This window comes from Electrona antarctica (genome assembly GCF_951216825.1).
Source record: "Electrona antarctica genome assembly, chromosome: 9".
NCBI classification, from domain to species: Eukaryota; Metazoa; Chordata; class Actinopteri; order Myctophiformes; family Myctophidae; genus Electrona; species Electrona antarctica.
The window spans coordinates 6896417-6921567 of record NC_136790.1 but is presented as its reverse complement, the minus strand read 5'-3'; the positions used below and the strand labels follow the sequence as shown (position 1 = coordinate 6921567).

At 45.8% G+C, this 25151-nt stretch overlaps 1 protein-coding gene across 2 annotated transcripts in view; it reads right to left on the bottom strand.

Moving 5' to 3' along the window:
• The window catches only part of LOC306929157 (sodium channel protein type 8 subunit alpha-like), a gene marked incomplete at its 3' end in the record, with an annotated part of 99385 nt that overhangs the window by 51681 nt on the left and 22553 nt on the right, over positions 1–25151 (bottom strand). The window contains exons 6-12 of one of the 2 annotated variants that reach the window (XM_079509573.1): positions 19068–19289; positions 16829–16892; positions 16140–16281; positions 9690–9896; positions 8321–8602; positions 6004–6378; positions 2920–3052 (exon numbers count right to left, since the gene is read on the bottom strand). In XM_079509573.1, coding sequence (XP_079365699.1) covers positions 2920–3052; positions 6004–6378; positions 8321–8602; positions 9690–9896; positions 16140–16281; positions 16829–16892; positions 19068–19289 — 1425 coding nt within the window. The remainder of the gene's footprint in view (positions 1–2919; positions 3053–6003; positions 6379–8320; positions 8603–9689; positions 9897–16139; positions 16282–16828; positions 16893–19067; positions 19290–25151) is intronic. The other variant, XM_079509574.1, reaches the window with a different exon arrangement.

Below are 25151 nucleotides of genomic sequence, written 5' to 3'. Positions count from 1 at the left end.
TGGAGCGCGCACAGCAGGAACAGTGCCGTGTATACAACAAGGGCGCCACCCCACGGGAGTTCAAGGTTGGTGACCCAGTACTCATATTGATACCAACTAGTGAATGTAAATTCCTAGCTAAATGGCAGGGCCCCTACGAGATCATAGAAAAAACGGGTCCTGTCAATTACAAAGTCCGACGGCCGGGACGAAGAAAAGGCGAAAATATATATCACATCAACCTGTTGAAAAGGTGGCACCAGCCCGAGGAGATACCGTTACCTGCGCTACTAACCACTATCTCCCCTCAGAGCCCGCTGGAGGTACCCATCGGGGACGAGTTATCCCCCCATCAACTCCAGGATGTGAGAGAAATATTAAGCCGGTACCGAGACCGTTTCTCCGACCTCCTGGGTCGGACTCACATGATACGCCACGACATACAGACAGAGCCGGGAAAAATAGTCCGACAGCGCCCCTACCGCATCCCAGAGGCACGACGGACGGCGATCAGGGAGGAAGTGAAGAAGATGCTGGACCTCGGAGTGATTGAGGAGTCCAACAGCCCGTGGTCCAGCCCAATCGTGATCGTACCGAAGCCAGATGGGTCCCTCCGCTTCTGCAACGACTTCCGGAAACTAAACGACGTCTCCGTCTATGACGCGTATCCGATGCCGCGGGCAGAAGAACTGATTGAGCGGCTGGGCCCGGCACGATTCATATCGACCCTGGACTTGACGAAAGGGTATTGGCAAGTCCCCTTGACTGACCGGGCCAAACCCAAGACCGCCTTCACCACCCCAGATGGCCTCTTCCAGTATACCGTGCTCCCATTCGGCGTATTCGGCGCCCCAGCGACGTTCCAACGGCTGATGGACCAGGTCCTGCGGCCCCACCGAGCCTACAGCGCCGCCTACCTGGATGACATCATCATCCACTCGGAGACCTGGGAAGCGCACCTACAGCACCTCGAGGCCATCCTGGGAGGGCTGCGGAAGGCGGGACTGACGGCAACCGCAAAGAAGTGCCAACTCGGCCTGACGGAGACCGACTACCTGGGGAACACCATAGGGAGAGGCTGTATTAAACCCCAGACGAGGAAAGTCGAGCGCATCCGCAACTGGCCGGAGCCCATGACCAAGAAGCAAGTGAAATCGTTTCTAGGACTCATGGCGTACTACCAGAAGTTCATAAAGGGCTTCTCGACGATCGCAGCCCCCCTGTATGAACTGACACGGCAGAAACTACCAAACCATGTGAAATGGACCCCCGAGGCAGAAGAGGCATTCCAGCGCCTGAAGGCGGCGCTATGCGCGGAGCCGGTGTTGAGGGCACCCGACTTCGCGCGGCCATTTGTTCTGTACACCGACGCCTCCGGCACGGGCCTAGGCGCGGTGTTAGCCCAGGAGATGGAAGGAGACGAGCACCCCGTCCCCTTATCAGCAGGAAGCTCCTGGACCACGAGAAGAACTATGCCACAGTGGAAAAAGAATGCCTGGCCGTGAAATGGGCGATCCATCACCTCCGATACTACTTATGGGGACACCAGTTCACGGTCATCACTGACCATGCCCCCCTGAGATGGATGGCCAGCAATAAGGATACGAATGCCCGAGTGACAAGATTGTTCCTAGAACTACAGAACTACAAGTTCAAGGTGGAACATAGGCCAGGCCGTAACATCCCCCATGCTGACGCACTGTCTAGACAGTATGAAGAACCCGGGGAAAGCCCGGGCCCCAAGCAGAATCTAAGTGGAGGGGTATGTGGTGTCTCAGTGGTTAGTTATCACCCAATATGCAAGCGCCGCTCTGGAGAGAGAGGGAGACAGAGAGCACCAACAAGCCGCCGCCCTTTAGGTCGGGTGATTGACAGCAGGTACATCCCTCATCATCAACTCAGACAACTAGGAGCACCTGCATTCATTAGCGCACCTGAGCAAGGCAGTATAAAGGGGCAAGCTCTCTGTCTCTCTAACAGATCCACTCTCCAGAGACGAGGCGAGGCTGAGGGCAGCAGCATTGGGCGGTAAGCTAAGACACCACTATTTCAAATACCATTCTATGATATATGATGAAATCCTTAGACGAGTGTATTCTCTGTATCTCACTCGCAGGCAATATACCGGGCACGCGCTCCGTGGCCGAAAGGCGCGTGCATGAAACCGGCTAGAAACAAGTGACTATCGGCCTATGGAAATGGAAGGGCAGCAACCAGAGTACAGGAGTATGGAAAAGGAGTAGAAATACGACCCCAGTACACAGCGTATACGGAAGGAGTACATCTACTCAAGTACAGGCTGAGTAGAAATACTTATCCCTCTGAAATCCCCCTTTCTGAGGGCGCATATTGACTGTTATCCATCTGTCTGGCTAGACCTGTTGATACCCCCCTGTGGGAGAAGAGGAACTGAGATTAAGAGCTACAATAGGCATGAAACTATCTGTGTCAACCCCGTATACTCACCTGTGGAATCCCTTGCAGGAATACTTACCCGATCCCCCGGGGAAAGTACTCCAAACCTACCTGTGACGTCCAGCGACGAAGTCCAGCGACGAAGATCCTCCTATTAACCTGGAAATGAACTATGTGTTGAAACTTAGCTTTGACTGCATTCCCCTGCAAAGAAAAAGAGACAAGTTAATTTCTGATTTCTGATATCTGATTTCTGTTTCCCGATTTATATCCAATAAATGCCCTAGTGAATGGGCAAACCTGACTCTCTGCTCCTGAGTTGTGTATCAGTCGCCACAGTACCCTCCATCAGTGTGTTGGTGGGAGAAACCGCTCTATTGTACGTACCCTCCATCAGTGTGTAGGTGGTGGGAGAAACCGCTCTATTGTACGTACCCTCCATCAGTGTGTTGGTGGGAGAAACCGCTCTATTGTACGTACCCTCCATCAGTGTGTTGGTGGGAGAAACCGCTCTATTGTACGTACCCTCCATCAGTGTGTTGGTGACAACGCTCATCTGGCTGTTAGCATGCTCCTTGCCCTTCATGGAGGAGTTGAGCTGGTCCACAGACACCATCAGAGAGCCTGAATGCTTCTTCCCGAGCTCGGCCTCCGTGGTCTGAGGACGGCCACACACACGCACGCACACACACACACACACACACACACACACACACACACACACACACACACACACACACACACACACACACACACACACACACACACACAGCAGGAGTCAGACAATTAAACCAAATCAATATCTAACACACTAAATAGTCAGACTGGATATTCACAGATGTTTTATTTCATGTTATTGTTGCAACATTTAAGGTCCCTGCAGACTGCTGCCGTTTTTCAGAAGAAAAAAAACTACGGAAAAAGAATCTGCAGCATTCTGCAAGGACCTAAAATGTTGCATTCACACGGGCAGATGCAATGATGCATTCTACCATTCATTGTCAATGGAAGCCAGCGACGTGAAGCTATGAAGCTGACGCTTGTAGCTGCTGCAAAAGCTGAAACAGCTACAAATACACTGTGTAGAATGCATCTTTGCGTCTTTGCGTCTGCCCGTGTGAACGCAGCGACGACTGCGCCCAAACACTAGGAAAAAAATATCCCGAAACTGTATCGACGGTATAATAAGACCTTCTTCAGGCTTACTTTAAATCTCCAAAACACAGAGGATTTCTAATCTTTGTGCGTTATTTTGCATTCATCCCCTACAGCCCTACATCCCTCATCCGTCATCATGACTAAGCAAGGTTGTAAACCGCATGCTTTCTGCATGCACATCAAAAGGAGACCCAACCACCATGCTGGACGGCTGGACATGAGGAGACAGAGAGAGGAGGTAAAAGCAACCGGATCGATACGAGAGAGAGCGAGAGAGAGAGAGAGAGAGAGAGAGAGAGAGAGACAGAGAGAGAGAGAGAGAGAGAGAGAGACAGAGAGAGAGAGAGAGAGAGAGAGAGAGAGAGAGAGAGAGAGAGAGAGACAGAGAGAGAGAGAGAGAGATACCTCCATGCCAGATATACAGTAGGATTAGGAGGAATATGCTGTTACACAGAACACAGAAGGAACACCACAAGATTCAAGGCTAGTTTTTGGAAGACAGACAGACAGACAGACAGACAGACAGACAGACAGACAGACAGACAGACAGACATGTAGAACAGGCCTGTGGTGAGAGAGAGAGAGAGAGAGAGAGAGAGAGAGAGAGAGAGAGAGAGAGAGAGACAGAGAGACTAGACCTGGGCTTTGAACATGCTTTCGAAACCAATTCCAGTGAAGGATCGAGGTCTGCCTACAGTACACTACACTACTGGGGAGAGTATTCCTCCTCTGTCTATAATTAATGAGAGGATTGTGCTTGCTATTGACCATATTCACACAGCAGCGATTTTCTTCATACGGCGAGGGGGTGGGGTGGGGATCTGGGAAGCCCCCACAACTATGTGCAGTAAGAGCAAAATGGCCGCCATGCACATGTGGTTTAAAGGAGCACGATACCCTCTAATAACCGAATGTTGGTACTGTATAATTGGTCGTTACTAATACTCATTACGAGATGGCATGTCTACTCACTCTCTGCATTTCATTGGTGGACTGTGGACAGTTCAGAGCCTTGCCTACCAATGACATATTCGATGGGGATTCCAAAGCTAATAGAAACGACAGCCTTTATTTCTCTTCCAGGAAAGTGAGCGTGCTGGTTTGAAACGACCAAATGATGATGTCACTGGTAGGCAGGTTTCTGAACTGTCCACAGCCCTCCTCTGAGACACAGAGTGAGTAGACGGGTTTCAGAACTGTCCACAGGCCTCCTCTGAGACACAGAGCGAGTAGACAGGTTTCTGAACTGTCCACAGCCCTCCTCTGAGACACAGAATGAGTAGACAGGTTTCTGAACTGTCCACAGGCCTCCTCTGAGACACAGAGTGAGTAGACAGGTTTCTGAACTGTCCACAGCCCTCCTCTGAGACACAGAGTGAGTAGACAGGTTTCTGAACTGTCCACAGCCCTCCTCTGAGACACATAGTGAGTAGACAGGTTTCTGAACTGTCCACATCCCTTCTCTGAGACACAGAGTAAGTAGATTCAAATGGTACCATCTTAAGCTCAAACCACATCAATGGGTCGAGACGCTACAAAACCTTTTTAGCGTTGGTCGCAGCAATGTGATATGGCGCATGGTGGCGCATGTCGACGCAAGTCGACCCAAGTGATTCAATTGGTACAATGCAATGGTTGCTTGCAACCACATGCGTCTACATGTGTCTACATGTGTCTACTCTATTTGGTGTGGTTGGGTCTTTATGATGAGCTTTAGTGAGAACTAATTATTTAGGATAGGTTGAAAACAGGTGAAGTGGTCTTGTAATGAAGTAGAATGAGAAGGAGCTAGGTTGTCCATGGCCACACAGACTTAGCATGGTTTCAGATAGTGAAGTGTTAATGCCTTTTAGGGCTGTTGGGGGAAAAAATTACCCTCGACAATTACATCAAATGCCATAAAATGTTCTTCAGGCACTTACTTACAACAAGGTGACACATAGAAAAACGTATGTGTACAAAAGAATGTGATGAAGAAAGCTTTGAATATTTGGCATTCCCGTTTTCATTTTTCATAGCATTGGTGGTTGTTGCAAACTACCTACTAAGCACTACTCTACTTAACCATATGTTGTGTTATGACAAAAAAAATATGTAACCATGAATTTATTCCGTAATGCAATTCCAATGGTGAAAGCTGTGCTGTTTTCACCCGACGAAGCAATGGCGGAAACGGACACGCGGACCCAAAATACCCGCACTGTACGTGTGTCTCAAAAGATTGTGCTTCTCGATTAATGACTGACAGCGGCCGATAATCTGTACGGCCGCAACCCTGAACTAGAAGAAGAAGGGGAGGAGGAGGAGGGGGAGAGGTGGGGAGCAACAAGGTTCAAAAAGGTCAAAGAAGGAAGAGGTAGTCCAAAAAAAGGAAAAAGGAATCACCACCACCCCTAGCATCATGCCTAATAATAAGGGACACTGTGCGAGTGTCCGTATGGACATCCTTACGCTGTCGTCAGAGGCTGCCTTATCTATTTTCACCTCAGGCAGAAGCCTCCCGCCGGGTCCAGGGCCGGTGAGCGACACCACGCCGTTGCAGTCCACCGTGCTGTTCCGCTTGCCGCCGCCGGGGTGCGGCGCCGCCAGCGGGTGGATGCGCGACGAGCCCTGGCTGAAGCCGCTGTAGCTGTTGCGCCGATATGGGATGAACAGCGAGCCGCGGCGGTCCTCGCTCTCCTCCACCGTCGAGTGCTCGTCGTCGGCGAACTCGTTCTCCGAGCCCACGTCCTTGCCGCCGCCGCCGCCGCGGCCCTTGAAGCTGAAGATGCTGCTGCGGCTGTTGTGGCGCGACATGAACGGAGAGCCCGGGATGCTCAGCAGCGACTGTAGGTGGGGGGGGGGGGGGGGGGGGGGGAGAGAGAGAGTGCAGTGTTAATTTTGTCGACTAAAAAGTATGCCGAAAATAAACACATTCAATTAATTAATTAAGTCTTCACTGCCAGTGTTTGGGGGGGGGAGAGAGAGAGAGAGAGAGAGAGTGCAGTGTTAATTTTGTCGACTAAAAAGTATGACGAAAATAAACACATTCAATTAATTAATTAATTCTTCACTGCCAGTGTTTGTTCAGTGAAAACCCTTATTTTGAAGGCCCACAGGTCTTATTTTGAAGGCCCACGGGTGTCGCGCCGTGAAGTGGGAGTAAATAAACGCTGTGTAAAGTGACGGTTCTTTAGACATCCCCTACAGTGTAGGGGATGTCTAAAGAACCCTACACTACAGCCTCATGTATGTGCCGTTGAAAAAAACGTGTTGGTTCTTTAGTTATGGGTCGTTGGATAAAGCTGGTTGGCGGTGGAGGCAGACGGTAGGCGAAATGTTCACGTCCGGTTCATTTCCGGTTCAATTCGTTGGCTTAGCTTAGGTTCAGTTGTAAATGCGATTTTTGTTTTTTTTGATTGGCTGAAGCAAGAGACTGTTCTCCGTTCCCTTTTCCTTATTGTGCAAACTGAGGGGTGGGGGGTGGTTGGGGGGCGCCAGGCTCTCCCGCACAAACAGGCCGAGGAGGAGAAGGGGGTGACCGACTGACCGACCGACCGAGAACGAAGAGGGAAAGGGATTATCGTTCACTCTCTGAACGATGTGCTGTGACCACTCCCTGTCTGTCAGTCAAACTAACTAACTAAAGTACAGTACTTGAGTAAATGTAATTACTTACTTTACACCACTAACAGTACCTGTGACATGGGACTATATGTTCGCCATGTTTTCACAAAGTTTAAATAGGGATGAAGTGGCTAATAACCCCAAGGTGAGGTTGGCAAAAGCAGGGGAGGATTATCCAACAGGCCTGTTGGGCCCAGGGGCCCGAGCTAGGGGGGCCCTTGAGCTTGAGTGTCCGTGTGACCGCAAAGAGGCTCAAGCTCAGGGGCCCCCCAAAAAAGAGGTGAATAACAGTGACACACACGGTCCTTGTCACTGTTATTAACAATGGGCTTATTCATTTGTGTCAATAAAATGACCCCAAAAGTCCTAAACCATCATGATACGGTACATTACTGCAAGTGTTTAAACCCTCAGTTTGCATTTATTTGGCTTAGTTTTTGGCTGTTTATTATTTTTAAGCAATCCCTTGCTGTAAATCTGAATATCGCAGGCCTATATGTCATAATTGTTATGCGTACACGTGTGTAGACAGTATGCGCCACGTCGGGAAGAAAACCAAAAAGCTCCGGGAGGTGGGGGGGGGCCCTTTTGCATGACGGTGGCCCAGGGGCCCATAATTTCTAGATCCGCCTATGGGCGAAAGGGCCTTACTGTGTGGAGTTGGCATGTTCTCCCTGTGTCCCCTAGGGTAGGTACCCTCACATGTTCTCCCCGTGTCCCCTAGGGTAGGTACCCTCACATGTTCTCCCCGTGTCCCCTAGGGTAAACCCTCACAAGAACATGCAGTAATCCTGTCTCTATACTGCCTCCCCCTGGCCAGCCGGGGCGCCTGATAGAGGGGAAAGGAACTGGTGTTGGAATAACGTGTTACTATGTCCAACCGGGGAAAACTCCCACCAGCCTGCTCACTCATGCATTGATGGAAATGACAATGAGCTCAGTTCAGGGCTCTCCCCAGGTTGGCAGAGGGAGAGTAGCGCCCAGGATTATAGTTTAGGCAATTGGCACCGGGTGAAAAAATAGGTTACAAATATCGTGGGATTTTTAAAAAAAAGGACGAAGAGGTTAATCTGCCTACCTGGTTCATGGAGGTATAATCCATACCTAGTTGATGATGGGGGTGTAATCCATACCTGGTTCATGATGCAGGTGTAATCCATACCTGGTTCATGATGGAGGTTTTGCGGCCCAGCCGGCTGCCGGGGAAGCGGATGGTGCTCCTCTTGCTGCCGTCGTCCGACTCCGACTTCACCACCTTCTCGGTGTCTCCCTTCTCCTTCTCCTGCTCCTTCTGGCGCCACTTCTTCTTGCGGTTGCGCCGTTCCTTGGCGCTCTTGGAGCTCAGCTTGGACACCTCGGAGGAGGAGCGTGACAGATTCTCGCCCCCCTCTTCCTCCAATGCCGCCTCCGACACCGTGCCCGCAGAGGTGGCCATGAGCGCGGCCTGTAGGGGTGGGCAGGGAGTGGTTAGTGTTAGAGTGGCATGTAGGTGGGCAGGGAGTGGTTTCTGGTTGAAGGACTTCAGTGTTTTGTACCATAAAATTGTATGTATAAGTACAGAACAAAGAATGCTTCCACCATCTTTGTTGAAGAAGAGCCATGGGCAATTATGTTTTAGTTCCTTTTATGCCAGTGTTTTAGTTGTCATTACACTAGACTAAAGCTAAATAGTTTGAGTAGCCTTGGTAGGCCTAACGTTCAATGGTGTATTCAAAGACTGAGTTTAAATCAGAATGTGCTACTAAAAGTAACACTAAGCCTATGTTGCTAAAATACTTTCTGTCTGACTGTACTGTCTAGCCTTACTAAAAGTTTCTAGTCTCTGATGCTAAATCTAGTCACCTCTGAGGTTACTGTAGGGGTGGGCAGGGAGTGGTTAGGGTTGGAGGTAATCTCGTGTAGCCAGACAACTATTCCACAATCTCCGAGTCCGAATGCTATATAGTCTGGAACTACAGCTCCCGAAATCCTCTATACCAGAAAGTTCTGGTATAGAGGGGCGGATGCTGCATGGAGCAATGCGCTGGATAATTTTGGTTCAGCGATCTGAGCGCCCGCCCCCGCCACCCTCCGCCCCTCACCTCCCTGGTAGAAAACAGCAGAGAAATCTGACGTCACCAAATTTCGAGCGACGTCCCTCTGCACCGTAGTTCACTTCCACTCCTAGACCAGGAAATGCGTCTCGTTCCAGCAGGCTTTCATTTTTGAGCCGAATACGAACGAAAATAAAAGCCTGCGTACTGAGGCTAGGTTAGAGGTGGCTTGTAGGTGGGTAGGAGTGGGTAATGGTGCAATGGTGCATGGTGCACGGGCAGATGCAAAAGATACAAAGATACAAAGCTACACAGCGTATTGTAGCTTTGCAACATTTTTTAATATTAGCTAGTTTGGTCTCACGCGAGTGTCAGCTCTTGCTGTTCCTGCAGCAACGCTACAGCACACCCTCTCCATTAATGACGATACAGCACACCCTCTCCATTAATGACGCTACAGCACAACCTCTCGTGTAATATCGCTTCATTCTATCATACCTGCGTCTCCTCCTGCTGTCTCTTCAGCGCCTCAAGCATATCCTTGAACTTGGCCTCTTTCTGCTCCGCCTCCTCGATGGTGGCCTGGTTCTGCTCCTCATAGGCCATGGCTACCACAGCCAGGATCAGGTTGACCAGGTAGAAGGAGCCAACGAAGATCACCAGCACAAAGAAGATCATGTAGGTCTTCCCTGCCGCCCGGAGTGTCTGCACGGACGCAAACACACACCGGTCAACGTCAGAACATTAAGGCTGCAACGATTCATCGATTCATCGTAATCGAATCAATAATTAAATTAGTTCTGTAACTAAACTAAAGAGGAGTGAGCCCTCTCTCTTCTCTTGCAATCCGATGATAGTTGCACATGCACAGTAGCGACTGCAAAGCAACAATGCAGAATCACATGGTATCCAAAAACATCTAATGTCTGTGGCCATTTTATCCTCAACATTTTATCTATAAGATGCAGTTTCTATTGTACATTACCATTAACGCCAATACAACTATGTCTGTACCTGCGTGCAGGATTATCGTATTAAGAACAAGACATATGGCTTGAATATTGATTTTTAAATGATGATTTGAGTTTAAAAGAGTACTGTTACCCTTTAGACTGACAAATGCAATTCTTTAAACAAGTGTATGCAGTCAGAATAAGATTAGCTTTTTGTTATAGTTAGAACATGTCTAAAATAACCTCAAATATCTTTAAGGTGAAAGCTAAATAAATTCCATAATCCGATGAATCGATGAGTCGTTTAATAATCGGCAGATTAATCGATTAAGAAAATTACCGTTAATTGCAGCCCTAGATTCAACATCATAACATGTGTACGCTACTACTACGTATCATTCAGAACATGATTCAACATCATAACATGTGTATGCTACTACTACGTATCATTCAGAACATGATTCAGTATCAGAACATGTGTACGCTACTACTACGTATCATTCAGAACATGATTCAGTATCAGAACATGTGTACGCTACTACTACGTATCATTCAGAACATGATTCAGTATCATAACATGTGTATGCTACTACTACGTATCATTCAGAACATGATTCAACATCATAACATGTGTATGCTACTACTACGTATCATTCAGAACATGATTCAGTATCAGAACATGTGTACGCTACTACTACGTATCATTCAGAACATGATTCAGTATCAGAACATGTGTACGCTACTACTACGTATCATTCAGAACATGATTCAGCATCAGAACATGTGTACGCTACTACTACTTATCATTCAGAACATGATTCAACATCATAACATGTGTATGCTACTACTACGTATCATTCAGAACATGATTCAGTATCATAACATGTGTACGCTACTACTACGTATCATTCAGAACATGATTCAGCATCATAACATGTACGCTAGATGTGCCATTCCAACTCTTGGCACTTTCCTGATCTTTTCTTTTCTTTTCTGAAAATGCATGTTTTCCCTGCAGGTTTTATTCACTGATTAACCTAATTGCTAATTCTACTGATTTGCTACTGAAAAGAAGTGTCCAGCAGAGGAACTCTGTCTATTCAGGGAATCTGAATAGAATTAATATAGAACACCTTGACAAAATGTGCCGCCTCCCATTCTCACTGATGATGTTCTGTTTCTGACAATGCACAATCTACTGAATTGCCAATGGCAGGACATGTGAACATCTGTATCAAATACACATGATTCAACATCAGAAAAGAAAAAAACAATTGTCTATAAGACTATAAAGTTCCTTACAGACAACTACCCAAAAACGTGTCTGTGAATATTAGGTAATACGATATAACTAGAACATCTGTATTGTGAAGTATGCTAAATATGTTGTATATTAAGTATGTTAAAGATATAACTAGTACATCTGTATTGTGAAGTATGTTAAATATGTTGTATATTATGTTAAAGATATAACTAGTAGTAAGTGTCGTGATTTTTTTCAGGTATTATTATACATATATTATATATTGTACATTTTTCAAAAAAGTGTACAGTATTTGTTAAAATGTCGTTTTTATGTGGACATGCCCACCAGTTCATTAAGTATGCCTGGTTTACCTGGTGGGTGGTGATGGGTGGTGATCCACCTGAACTGAAGCCGTACCCACAGCTGTGGTTTATATGATAAAGGGGGAGGGGTTAGGGGAGGTGATGATATTGTGATGTCACTATAACACTGTATTTTTCATTGGTACGTTTGACTGTCAAGGTTTCATCCTCCAAGGAAGAAACCCTAAATACAAAGGGAACAACCACCCCAAGGGGTCTAATGAAGTATACTGTCACCTCATAAACACATGCATGAAAAACTGGAAAAAATACAAAAATCACGGCACTCCATCTTTAAGTATGTTAAAGATTTAACTAGTCAACCCCAGACTGACTTTGTTTTACATTTCAGGTGAAAAATCACACTTGTGAGAAGTGAGGGGCGTCTCACTCCTTTAAACAAACATCATACTCTAAGAGCAAATGTTAAAAGTCCATTGAATGGGTTGCCACATGACGTCCCGTTTAGTACCCTAAACAAACATTAGAAGTCCATAGACTTGGCTGCCATATGACAATATTTTATTGTGCCCCTCAAAAACATCAGCAGGGTAAAAACATGGCAGACTGCATCACACAGTGATGTCATCACTACCTTATAGTGCACAGTGATGTCAGCAACACAGCTGCATACTTAAGGACCTTGTAATACAAAGTGGTGTAAGCCAGTGGTTCCCAAAGTGGGGTCCGGGGACCCCTAGGGGTCCTTGAGGGAGTTCCACAGGGTACCTAGATCAATTAGACATAAATTAACAGTGGTTTTTACAATATAAATTGGGGTACCAGAGATAGAAATGCCATTAAATCGGGGGTCCGTATAGCATAATGTGTGTGAAACTGGGGGTCCATGAAATTAATATGTTTCGGAATCACTGCTAGAGCCGTAAAAATCCTCCCTTATCGGGGTCACTGGCATATGTTTTCAAATGGGGGGTCCTTATCGGGGTCACTGGCATATGTTTTCAAATGGGGGGTCCGTGGCCTAATAAATGCTGATTTGGGGGTCCTTGGCACGAAAAGGTTTGGGAACCACTGGTGTAAGCCAGGGGTTCTCAACCCCTCGGGGGGGGTCGCCAAATTATTTTAGGGGGTCCCCAAATTACTTTAAAATTTTTTTTTTCAAAAATAGCAGACCTACAAGCTCGTAGCGCGCCACTCGGTGGCGCGCTATGAGCTTGTAGATCTGCTATTTTTCAATAGCTAAATTATAACAATGCTTAAAACACCAAAAGGGGTTCCCTTTTGGTGAGACATTGCCAAAGCATTTCCGGGGGTCCCCGGCCAAAAACGTTGAGAACCACTGGTGTAAGCAACACAGCTGCATTAGGACCTTATAGTACACGTGTGTTGTGTGCTTATAAATCTTCAAATGTCTCTTTTTGGGAACCACAGAGACAAATATAGGACACTTATAAAGTGTCCCTGAGGCACGATATAATAGGTAGCGACATCGGACATATCGGCCATAAAGATTACATATCGGTATCGAATTGGTCTCAATAATCCAGATTATTTTCACCGATATATTGATATTGATATATTGACAATAATGTGACCGTCAATTGGCTTTGTAGTCGCAGAGCAGCCGAATGGGCGCGGTGCGATGTGGCGCAGCACCAACGGGACCAACCGAGGCCAATATTTAAATTCAAGTCTGAACGCACCTTAACAGTGTGTTCATGCTGTATGCATTTTGTGTCACAGTGTTGTTCACTGCTTAGACCATAACCAGGTCTCTCTCAGTCTCCCTCTCTCTCTCTCAGTCTCCCTCTGTCTCGCTCTCCCCCTCCCTCTCTCTCACTCACCCTCCCCCTCCCTCTCTCTTGCTCCCCCCCCCCCCCCCCCCTCCCCCTCCCCCGCTCTCTCTCTCGCTCCCCCTCTCCCTCTCCTTCCCACAGATACACTCACTCACACACATACTGCAGCTGCATTCTTGCATTATACCGCATGTGCTTTTTTCCCCATTGGAAGCTCCACAGAGAATTGTACAGGAAGCATTTCAACAGCATCCCTGCAGCACGCACACACACACACACACACACACACACACACACACACACACACACAGGCACGCACACAGACCCCCGCAAGTGCACGCATGAACGCACGCACACAGCATTCCTGCAGCACACAAGATCATCCTTTAAGGAACAGACTGTTTCAGTCATGGGTCTTCTTATGTAAATAGTAAATACTGTATGTTTCCTGATGTAAATGACAACGTACAGATACATAACAGTCTTTGTGTGAACTGGTTTAGGGCCAAAGTCACCATGGGGGTGGGGGACAGATAACAGTATGTTTGGCCCCGTTTGTCATGATTTACGACCTCATCTGCTCGACCCAGTGGTGAAACAATCATGTGCGTAAGCATATTGATATCCGTGATACGATGACCACTACATTATCAGAGACTGACGATGCCAGATGCATGTTCATCTCTGTTCTCTTCTCGTGATCGTTTTCATATCTGCTATAGACATGTCATGTGTCCAATAAGATACTGTATCATATTTCTCTGTGTGTCTATTCAACATTAGCCAAACCATGACACTGAGCAGGGGCAGATTATCCACAGCCTCTCACAGTGAAGATATACATACAGGGGATTGGCTTTCAACGTAGTCAAAGGGGCTCTGCCCTCAATGGTGCATTTATATAGCACCTTTATCCAAGGCGTTTTGCATAGTTTGTGCATTACATTCACCCATTCACACACACACATCCATACACCGAAGGCAGAGGCAACCATGCAAGGCCACTTTGACACTAACTCTGGGGGAGCCCGGGATCGAACTGTGAACCTTGCGGTTGCCATGCGGCTGCTCTACCGGCCACTCTACCCGCTGATCCATCAATGCCCTCATACCTGACTAACGACCTCGCGTGACAGTGTATATGTATTGTTTCATTATATAGATGTTCCACTGTTGGGTTCTTAGCTTATGTATGATGCTTGATGACTATTGTTCTGTATTTGATGTATTACCATGTTTTTGTCTGATAAATGCGTAAATTGTACCTCACCGAAGTGAGCGACACCCACAGCCACAACACCAGAGGGAGTGACTCCTAGGGCTGTAGCTTCCAAATTCTCCACCCGCTTTGAATGTTATCAACCGATATCAACCTGTAGGTTACTTTGAATGTTATCAACCGATATCAACCTGTAGGTTACTTTGAATGTTATCAACCTGTAGGTTACTTTGAATGTTATCAACCGATATCAACCTGTAGGTTACTTTGAATGTTATCAACCGATATCAACCTGTAGGTTACTTTGAATGTCATCAACCGATATCAACCTGTAGGTTACTTTGAATGTCATCAACCGATATCAACCTGTAGGTTACTTGTCAAGACGATGCAATCAATGGAGCATGCTAAATCAACTGAATTCTCTCTCTATTGCACCACCTCTCTCTCTCTATCTCTCTTTGTTTTTTTGTTTTTTTAACATTCGCTACAAACTTGTCCCGGCTTTCACCACAATTATAATATATGATAAATTAGACATTTAGTAATGTTAGAAATGGCTATGAGCTAGATCTGCTATTTTTGCTATTTTGGGAAAATGTACCAAACTTTTTCAACATGGAGACGATAATGACGATTGTGCAATCATCATACTATACTCGATGTCTGAATGAATGTCTGAATGTCAGAAACACTGCCGTAGCTCCTCACTGCCTGCACCAATCACTCCCACTTTTCACACAGGCATTGACCATAATATTATGGAGGTCTTAACGGAGCCCCTTTTCCCATTTAACAAATTAACAATTAATAATTACTTTATTAGTGAATTAAAAATGTCCCATCTACTTACATGGGAAAACGTGCAACCTCACACCTCCGCCCCCTAGCGACACCTGCATCACAGGCCACTGTTCTCACTGTTACCCCACTGGCATGCTTCCTCTGCTACCGCCGCAACACGACAAACAGTGGCCTATACAACCACCGCGCGACCACGGCACACACACACACACACTGATGCTTAACTTCACACCACCGTGAACACGCACTCCTCTTACATCTTCATACATCACGCAGGATTCACAGCTTATTTCACACGTTGCCGTGTGTGTGTGTGTGTGTGTGTGTGTGTGTGTGTATGTGTGTGTGTGTGTGTACACGCGTCTCCCCACTCACGCAACACTATGGCTTACAATTACTGCAAGCGGCAAAAGAAAACCCACACAAACATATTATAAAAGTTAAAATGAACGGCAATTAACAATATTTATGGGGGGGGGGGGCAATATCTCACAATGGGTAAGGACTAGTCAGAAATAATTGCGATGAGGTGATTATGTAATGATTGTGACAGGCCGTACGACGCGTAGGCGTGCAGATGTGAAGAGAAAAGAAAAAAACACGTTACCAGCATGTAGAGATTCTCCCAGAAGTCTTGGGTCATCAGGCGGAACAGCGTGAGGAAAGCCCAGCCGAAGCTGTCGAAACTGGTGTAACCGTAGTTGGGGTTCCTTCCTGCCTTCATACACATGAAGCCTTCAGGACAGCGCCTGCAAGAGAAACACCGCGAATGTACCATTTAATAAAGCCTTCAGGACAGAGCCTGCAAGAGAAACACCGCAAATGTACCATTTAATAAAGCCTTCAGGACAGCACCTGCCAAGAGAAACACCACAAATGTACAATTTAACACATTCACTCACTGCCAGGTATTAACTCATTAATTAATTCAAAACCGCCAGTGTTTACTTTGAAGACGTGAACCGGATGTAGGAAAACGCTATGTGTTGTGACAGGCGATTGTCGTTTATTTCACCCGGAAAATACATTTTGTGATCGTGGGGCCGTTGACCAAAAAACGCAATCTTGGAAAAGAATCTGAGATAAAAATCAAATCAAAATAGAATAAATGTAGATTGGCCAAAATGCATTTTAGTCGACTAAATTAACTGTAGATTTAGTCTACTAAAACTAGACTAACACTAGCACATTCCAGGTGACTAAAATGTGACTAAAACTAAATGAAAACTATTCAAGAGACTAAAATGCATGTACATACTCTCTATTGTACACAGTAAGGTATAGAGCGGTATTTACCCAGAGTCACTGCTGTTTCCACACAGCAACGCGTCGATGATGCCAGGGATGTAGTAGAAATTACCTGAAAACAAAAAAACAAAACACTGTTACTCCGTTGGAAATAAACAAGCTCTTCTGTGCTATTAGAACATATCTCGGTCGGCATATTCCAATTTACTAACTAGACCACTAGATGACTCGGGAACGATACAAGTTGGGAACGATTCATGCCCCACCCTGTTATGCAATACCCACAATAATAATAATAATAATAATAATAATAATAATAACAATAACAATAATAATAATAACAATAACAATAATAATAATAATAATAATAATAATAATAATAATAATAATAATACATTTTATTCATAACGCCGTAACGCACTTTACATATTTGGAAATCACAAAGTGGGATTAAAAATAACTGGCACAAAAAAACAAAAATAATCTTTCTTGGGAGAAATGACCAAAAACGAATTAAAAGACCTAATAAAAGGCTTTGTTTAAAAGCATGGCTAGATAGTGGTCAGGTGGTCGGGCGTTCCACAGGCGTGGAGCAGAAAGCCGGTCGCCCCATTGGTGCAGAGATGGGTCTAGGGGCGGGGCTCTGGAGAAGGTTGGTGTTGGACGAGCCATGGTCTTCCAGTGGCAGGTTTTGGTTGAAGAAGTTCTTTGAGGTACCTAGGGGTGGGTGGGGTGGGTGGGGGGCACACTGGTGGGTCATAATCTTGAATTCAGTCCTGAAGGGGGCGATGGGGAGCCAGCGGAGTGAGAGGTTGTCATTGAGTTTTGAGGTTAGACATGGTTCCTGTGAGGTTTAAGGGTTAAGGTTAGGCATAGTGTTTGTGAGGTTTTAAAAAAAGGCATATTTTGACTTTTTGTAGAGAATTTGGACCAAACGTGAACATGCGCCTTGAATAAAGGGGGGGGGGGTGGGGGGGGCAAAATACATAACAATATGACTTTCGGGGAATATGTGATTTTTTTTTGGCCTATCGGGACATACCTCGGACGGTGCTAAGTCAGCTCAAATCGGACATTGCAACGCGCGGCGCGGAGACTCGCTTATAAGTGCGCTCTGCGGTGCCTCTTGTGGCTCAAGTTTGCTTGAGACGGCGCGTCTCAGACGTTTTAACCGTTTTTCTTGTTGGTTTTTTTTACGAATTGCCAAAAAAACGCATTGCCTAAAAGTCCCGAAAAGTCAACATGTGCCATATTTGCCCCCCCACCCCCTTTCAAGGCACAAATACTCGGGGGGGGGGGGGGGGGGGGGGGGGGGTCCATATTAATCTGGGGGTCGTTGCCATGAATATGTTTCAGAACCACTGGTTTAAACACCATTAGGAAACAAGCCCAAATAAACAACTCAACTACGCTTTAGAAACAAGCCCAAATAAACAACTCAACTACGCTTTAGAAACAAGCCCCAAATAAACAACTACACTTTAGAAACGAGTCCAAATAAACCCACAACTACCAAAATTTACAAGCATAACTTTACGTAAAACAAAAGTTGCCTGTAATAAGCAGACATGGCACGTTCGGTCACTAAGTAAGGGATAATATCTGGCTAGGTGGTCATTGTCGGGAGATAATTCACCGACAGGGAGTTTAACCACCGAGGCGAAGCCGAGGTGGTTACACTCCCTGAAGGTGAATTATCTCCCGACAATGACCACCTAGCCAGATATTATCCCGCTTATTACATGGCTAACTAACATAAATGAATACATTGACCCAAAACACAACACAAAAAGTATTCCATAAGTTCGCGCTGGCTGCGTCTGCCCAGCTGCAGGGCTGCAGCACTGTCGGAAAACAAGGAAGTGAGTTGATCAAATAGAATCCATTTTGGGGTCCTGCTTCGTCTATTTCTCGCTCAAATGTTTTCAAAAACATTTTTAAGAGCAATGTTTAGCTGTAAATTACATTGTGTGTCACTAGTGTGTGTGTTTACATGGCTGTTATGTTGGAAACGGCAGTAAATCAAGCGGGGCGCAGCTGGTGGTGCTCAGAGGGTTTGATTAGGCAGCGGTCATTATACAGCGGAGCGGTCATTATCATGAGATAACTCACCGCTGAATTAAGCGATTGACCAATCAGAATCAAGCATTCAACCAAGCCATGTAATAAGTCACAATATGCCTTTTTAGGGAGTGAGAGACAGTGTTGATTATAACCACGCCCACTGCAAAAACACACAGAGGAAAGAACTTGTTATAAACGGGTAAAAAAAACACCAACAACTCACTGTTATTGTTGATGTAGGAGTCCCAGTCCCAGCCGCGCGTCCCGTTGGGCAGGTACTGCTCGGTCATATTGATGGGCCAGAACACACACTTGTGCCGCAGGTTGCCCATGAAGAGCTGCAGCCCGATGAGTGCGAAGACCCCGAGACAGAACACTGTCAGGATCATCACGTCGGCCAGCTTCTTCACTGACTGGATCAGAGCTCCCACAATGGTCTTCAGCCCTAACAGCACGACGTCACAAGACACCACGAGACCACCACACAAAATACTCAGGAATGTTTTTTTTTAAATATATATACTATACTTATAAGAGCGTTTAGAAACAGTGGGTTGCGCACATCCAGTTCGTTGCTTGATCCAGTGTTTGGATATTTGATATTCATTTAGAACCGCATTTGGTCAAAATGAATGTCAAATATCTAAATACTGAATCAAGCAACTTAAAAAAAACAAAACATGTTTTGACATGTTTTGAAAGTGTAATAATATTCCCTTTAACCACTTAAATATCATATGGTTGAGCGGAGTCGCTCAGGGCTATGCACTAGTACAGTGTCTTTTGTGTTGTTGAGGGAAAAGCTTTTTCTTTTTCGCTGATAACAACCGACGACTGAACTTTGTGTTTTCCGTCTCAGAGTCTCTGCCCTGACCGGGACCACAGCTCCCCCTGCAGGAGGTGGGGACTTGAGCGGTTAAAGGAGCACATAGCACAATAATCAAAATAAAAAGCCCTGTGTGCGACATGTTAGGGTTAGGGTTACTGGTATCAAAATATACGTGCAGTAGTCCCTACCGCTAAACAAAGATGTGCCTGCATCTTAATGGACCAAACCTCTTTGAATATAGCTGATCTTACAAGCTCACAGCAGAACGCGTCACAACGCGCACGGCGGCAGTGCCAGCTTGTAGATGGTGTCGTGTAGCTCAGCTATATCCAAAAGCAACGGATACATGACGTAGGTTTGGTTAATCTGATATGTTTTACTACTAATAATAACCTAAATCTACAAAGTAACTAGACACTTACTTAAGTACAGTTCTTGAGTAAATGTACTGAATTACTTTCTACGAACTGACATAGACAGACAGACACAAACACGCACGTTTATGAATGCAAAAATACATATACAATGTATGTACAACATATATACAATACAGTGTACACAGACCCATCCATCCATCCATCATTCCATACACACGCACGCACACACAGTCAAATACACACACAAAATATAGTACACACACACACACACACACACACACACACACACACACACACACACACACACACACACACACACACACACACACACCCGCAAGGACCCCCGGAGGTCCCCTGGGAGTTATTGGACCCCTGGGAACCTTACTGGGGTCCTGGAGGGTCAAGTCAAGAACCCCCAAAATGATATGTATTTGGCCACAGACGCCCCCATCTCAAAACTATGTTGTGCCAGCGACCTCCGGAAGCAAGATTTTTCAAAAACAGTATAAAACATGCTTAAAGTGGGTCCCTGGGACCCAAACTAGTGAACATAGCCCATCTACAAGCTCACAACGTGTCACGTCGCATTGTGAGCTTCTGACGTTTTATTTATTTATTACAGTAAAGAGACCCATTGTCCGCGGCCCAACCCACTTTATGGGAAAGTGCAATAGATTATTTAGAGTCAGCTCATCATATCGCACACGCACACGCACACGCACACACACACACACACACACACACACACAGGACAGAACAAGAAAAATGGTTATTTCATACATAAACACACAAACACAACACGACAAAAGTGGCCGTGTGGGAGGTTCGTTCAGATGGACACGAAGCGTTGAATAACACCCCCCCCCCCCATTGTGAGATTTGTAATAGCAGATCTACAAGCTCGTAGAACTGCAACACGTGAGGCAGCAACTTTGCTGTAATTTAGACCAATGGGCGTTTTCTCTGCAAAGCTTTGATGCTTACAAGTACCTCCAGTATATCAGAGTAGCTCACGGCCCATTCACATCGCCATCAGTTATATCCTATAGATGTGGATCCTCTTCCCATTGGAGGGGATGTGAGTGACATCAGTCACACGTCCATCTTAAAGGAACATGCTTCTCTCTCTCTCTCTCTCTCTCTCTCTCTCTCTCTCTCTCTCTCTCTCTCATATGACAGGGGTTCTCAACGTTTTTGGCCGGGGACCCCCGGAAATGCTTTGGCAATGTCTCGGGACCCCCTGCCCCGCCCCCTCCCGACCCCCAATATAAATTGACTGCTACAATAACCTTAAACCATTTTGGGCGGGAACCCCTTTTGGTGTTTTAAGCATTGTTATAATTTAGCTATTGAAAAATAGCAGATCTACAAGCTCATAGCGCGCCACCGAGTGGCGCGCTACGAGCTTGTAGGTCTGCTATTTTTGAAAAATCGTGAAAATAAAATTTAAAATAAAATCTTTTTTTTTTTTGAAAATATTTTGGGGACCCCCTAAAATAATTTGGCGACCCCCCGAGGGGTCGCGACCCACGGGTTGAGAACCCCTGTCATATGACATGCAGATATATTACATATCTGTACGTACTGTAAACGTATAGATTATGTTATATATACTGTACAGTGTACTGTACTGTACTGTGAATATCAAACAGACAAACAGCAGCACCACAAACAAAGCGGCGCGCGCAGCAGGGTGCGGGGAGAGCAGGAAATAAAGGAGTAGAAGAAGAAGAGAGGGCAGGCGTGGAGGGGGCGGAGCAATGAGAGGTGGCATGCAGGGTCATTTAAACGCCAAGGCTGAAGGAATTGACTCTGGTGTCTCTCTCTCTCTCTCTGTGTGTGTGTGTGTGTGTGTGTGTGTGTGTGTGTGTGTGTGTGTGTGTGTGTGTGTGTGTGTGTGTGTGTGTGTGTGTGTGTGTGTGTGTGTGTGTGTGTGTGTGTGCGCGCGCGCGCGTCGCCGTGCCGAACGTTGCGATGTCCGCTAGAGCCGACTCCGCGGCGTTCGAGTTATGTACCGATAGGGACAGAATCCTAATATTTAAGACTTGGCTGCCACTACGTCATAGTTTACAGTGGCACCCACTATACAGTACGTCATAGTAAAACAAGTCCATAGACTTGGCTGTCACATGCACGTCACAGGGACACACAAAGCTACGTGTTGGAGCGGCTAGCACCACTCGAAAATATAAACATGTTTTAGAGATTACAATTAGGAAAAGATTCATTTTTGGGTTTAGGCATAAAGATTAGACATCTGGGGCCGTATCTTCGGACAAAGTTGCGATAACCACTATTTGGGGATTTAGCGTGGCGTGTCCTGTGCAGGAAGGGTTTAGCACGGCGCATATGGGGCGTTCCTGTGCAGACGGGTTCAGCACGGTACAAGGGACATTCCCATGCATTAGTTGCTATCTTTTCCGACATCCCTAAAACACCTGCGCTAGCCGTTACATTATCCATCGCTGTGGTCAGTGTGTTACGTGCATGAAAACCCACCTCTTCGGACTCCATCTTAGCCCGTACGTAGCACATGCCGTAGCACTTGCCCTAGCCTCGAAGACCTTCCAGGTGTATGCAGACTCTCATTTTATGTACCTTAGATAGCATTTTATGTAGACATAGCACTCTTTAGTGTATATGCATAGTTTCATTGTATAGATATTCCACTGTTAGGTTCTTAGCTTATGTATGATTCTTGATGACTATTTTTATGTATTTGATGTATTCCCATGTTTTGTTCTTGCTTATCGTAAATCACTCTGGATTAAGCATCTACTAAATGCCTAATTTTTTAATTGTAAATAATTGAAAGCGATCATCGTGCCAGATGCCTTTACGAGAAGACGTGCGCAAGACATTATCCCCAGGGCGATCTTATGCTCTCTGTGGCTCAGGAGGTAGAGCAGGTCGTCCAATGATCCATGGGTCGGCGGTTCGAATCCCGGCTCCTCCTGTCTACATGTCGAAGTGTCCTTGGGCAAGACACTGAACCCCAAATTGCTCCCGATGTGCTGGTTGGTACCTTGCATGGCTTCCGCCGCAATCGGTGTATGAATGTGTGTGTGAATGGGTGAATGTAATGCACAATCTATGTAAAGCGCCTTGGATAAAGGCGCTATATAAATGCACCATTTACCATTTATGCACTTGGACACTATCATCTTATATAAATACAACTGACACAAGGAATCGACAGGGGGAGACCTCTAAACGCCCGGCCCGACTCCCGACATGTCCATTCCAGGCGCGCTTTCTAGCAAACGCATTTGGCATAGGGGGTGGTTTTAGAATCCGCTATGCGCTTTCCCAAACATCAGTGGGCAATATCGCAATTTTCGGCATAATGTATAGTGCAGCCGTAAGATACCGTTTAGGGACACCGCCAGCCGCCGTAGTGTCCAGGGGACAAGATAGCTAGGTTTAGGGGTTAGTGGCATTTAGTTAGATAGTAGGTTTAGGGGGCAAGATAGTAAGGTTTAGGCGGAAATTAGAGTAAAACATTATTTATACACAGTGCCACATGCCAGTGTCATGCATCAAAAAATAGCAGATAACGAACTCACAAAACACAGCTCACAAAACACATTGTGAGCTGTAGTAAAAAAATGCCCCAAAATTAGTAATGATCGTAAAACGAAGTAGCCTACTCAGAAGTATAATAATGCAAACCTGTGTGTGTGTGTGTGTGTGTGTGTGTGTGTGTGTGTGTGTGTGTGTGTGTGTGTGTGTGTGTGTGTGTGTGTGTGTGTGTGTGTGTGTGTGTGTGTGTGTTTGTGTGTGTGTGTGTGTGTGTGTGTGTGTGTGTGTGTGTGTGTGTGTGTGTGTGTGTGTGTGTGTGTGTGTGTGTGTGTGTGCCTCAACTTATGCCGTTTCCTGCATTACAGTATGCAAACATTTCCAATGGCGCAATTGTATAAGATGCCCATGTACTATATTAAAATCCCCGAAGAATATTCCTTGACCTATACTTTATTCAGTCCTCGTTTCTTTGCCTTCCTTCCTATCCTAGCTGTTTCATTTCCTCTGTTCTTCTCCTAGCTGTTTCATTTCCTCTGTTCTTCTCCTAGCTGTTTCATTTCCTCTCCTAGCTGTTTCATTTCCTCTGTTCCTCTCCTAGCTGTTTCATTTCCTCTCCTAGCTGTTTCATTTCCTCTGTTCCTCTCCTAGCTGTTTCATTTCCTCTGTTCCTCTCCTAGCTGTTTCATTTCCTCTGTTCCTCTCCTAGCTGTTTCATTTCCTCTGTTCTTCTCTTAGCTGTTTCATTTCCTCTCCTAGCTGTTTCATGTCCTCTGTTCCTCTCCCAGCTGTTTAATTTCCTCTCCTAGCTGTTTCATTTCCTCTGTTCCTCTCCTAGCTGTTTCATTTCCTCTCTCCCTCTCCTAGCTGTTTCATTTCCTCTCTCCCTCTCCTAGCTGTTTCATTTCCTCTGTTCCTCTCCTAGCTGTTTCATTTCCTCTCTTCCTCTCCTAGCTGTTTCATTTCCTCTGTTCCTCTCCTAGCTGTTTCATTTCCTCTGTTCTTCTCCTAGCTGTTTAATTTCCTCTGTTCCTCTCCTAGCTGTTTCATTTCCTCTCTTCCTCTCCTAGCTGTTTCATTTCCTCTGTTCTTCTCCTAGCTGTTTCATTTCCTCTGTTCTTCTCCTAGCTGTTTCATTTCCTCTCCTAGCTGTTTCATTTCCTCTCTCCCTCTCCTAGCTGTTTCATTTCCTCTGTTCCTCTCCTAGCTGTTTTATTTCCTCTGTTCCTCTCCTAGCTGTTTCATTTCCCCTGTTCCTCTCCTAGCTGTTTTATTTCCTCTGTTCCTCTCCTAGCTGTTTAATTTCCCCTGTTCCTCTCCTAGCTGTTTCATTTCCCCTGTTCCTCTCCTAGTTGTTTAATTTCCTCTCCCTTCCACTCCCAGGATGGACAAAGATCTTCAAAGATCCTCAATCAAAAAAAAAGAAAAGAAAAGCCTCTTAAAAGCCAAACTTTTAAAAGCAGGTGTTTCAAAGCTTCATGCAGCATATATAATGTCTTATCAAATTAGGCATTGGCAGTCTCAGGGAATTAAATGGCCTATTTTGGGGAATCAAAGGATCTAAACTAAATGACATGTTCAG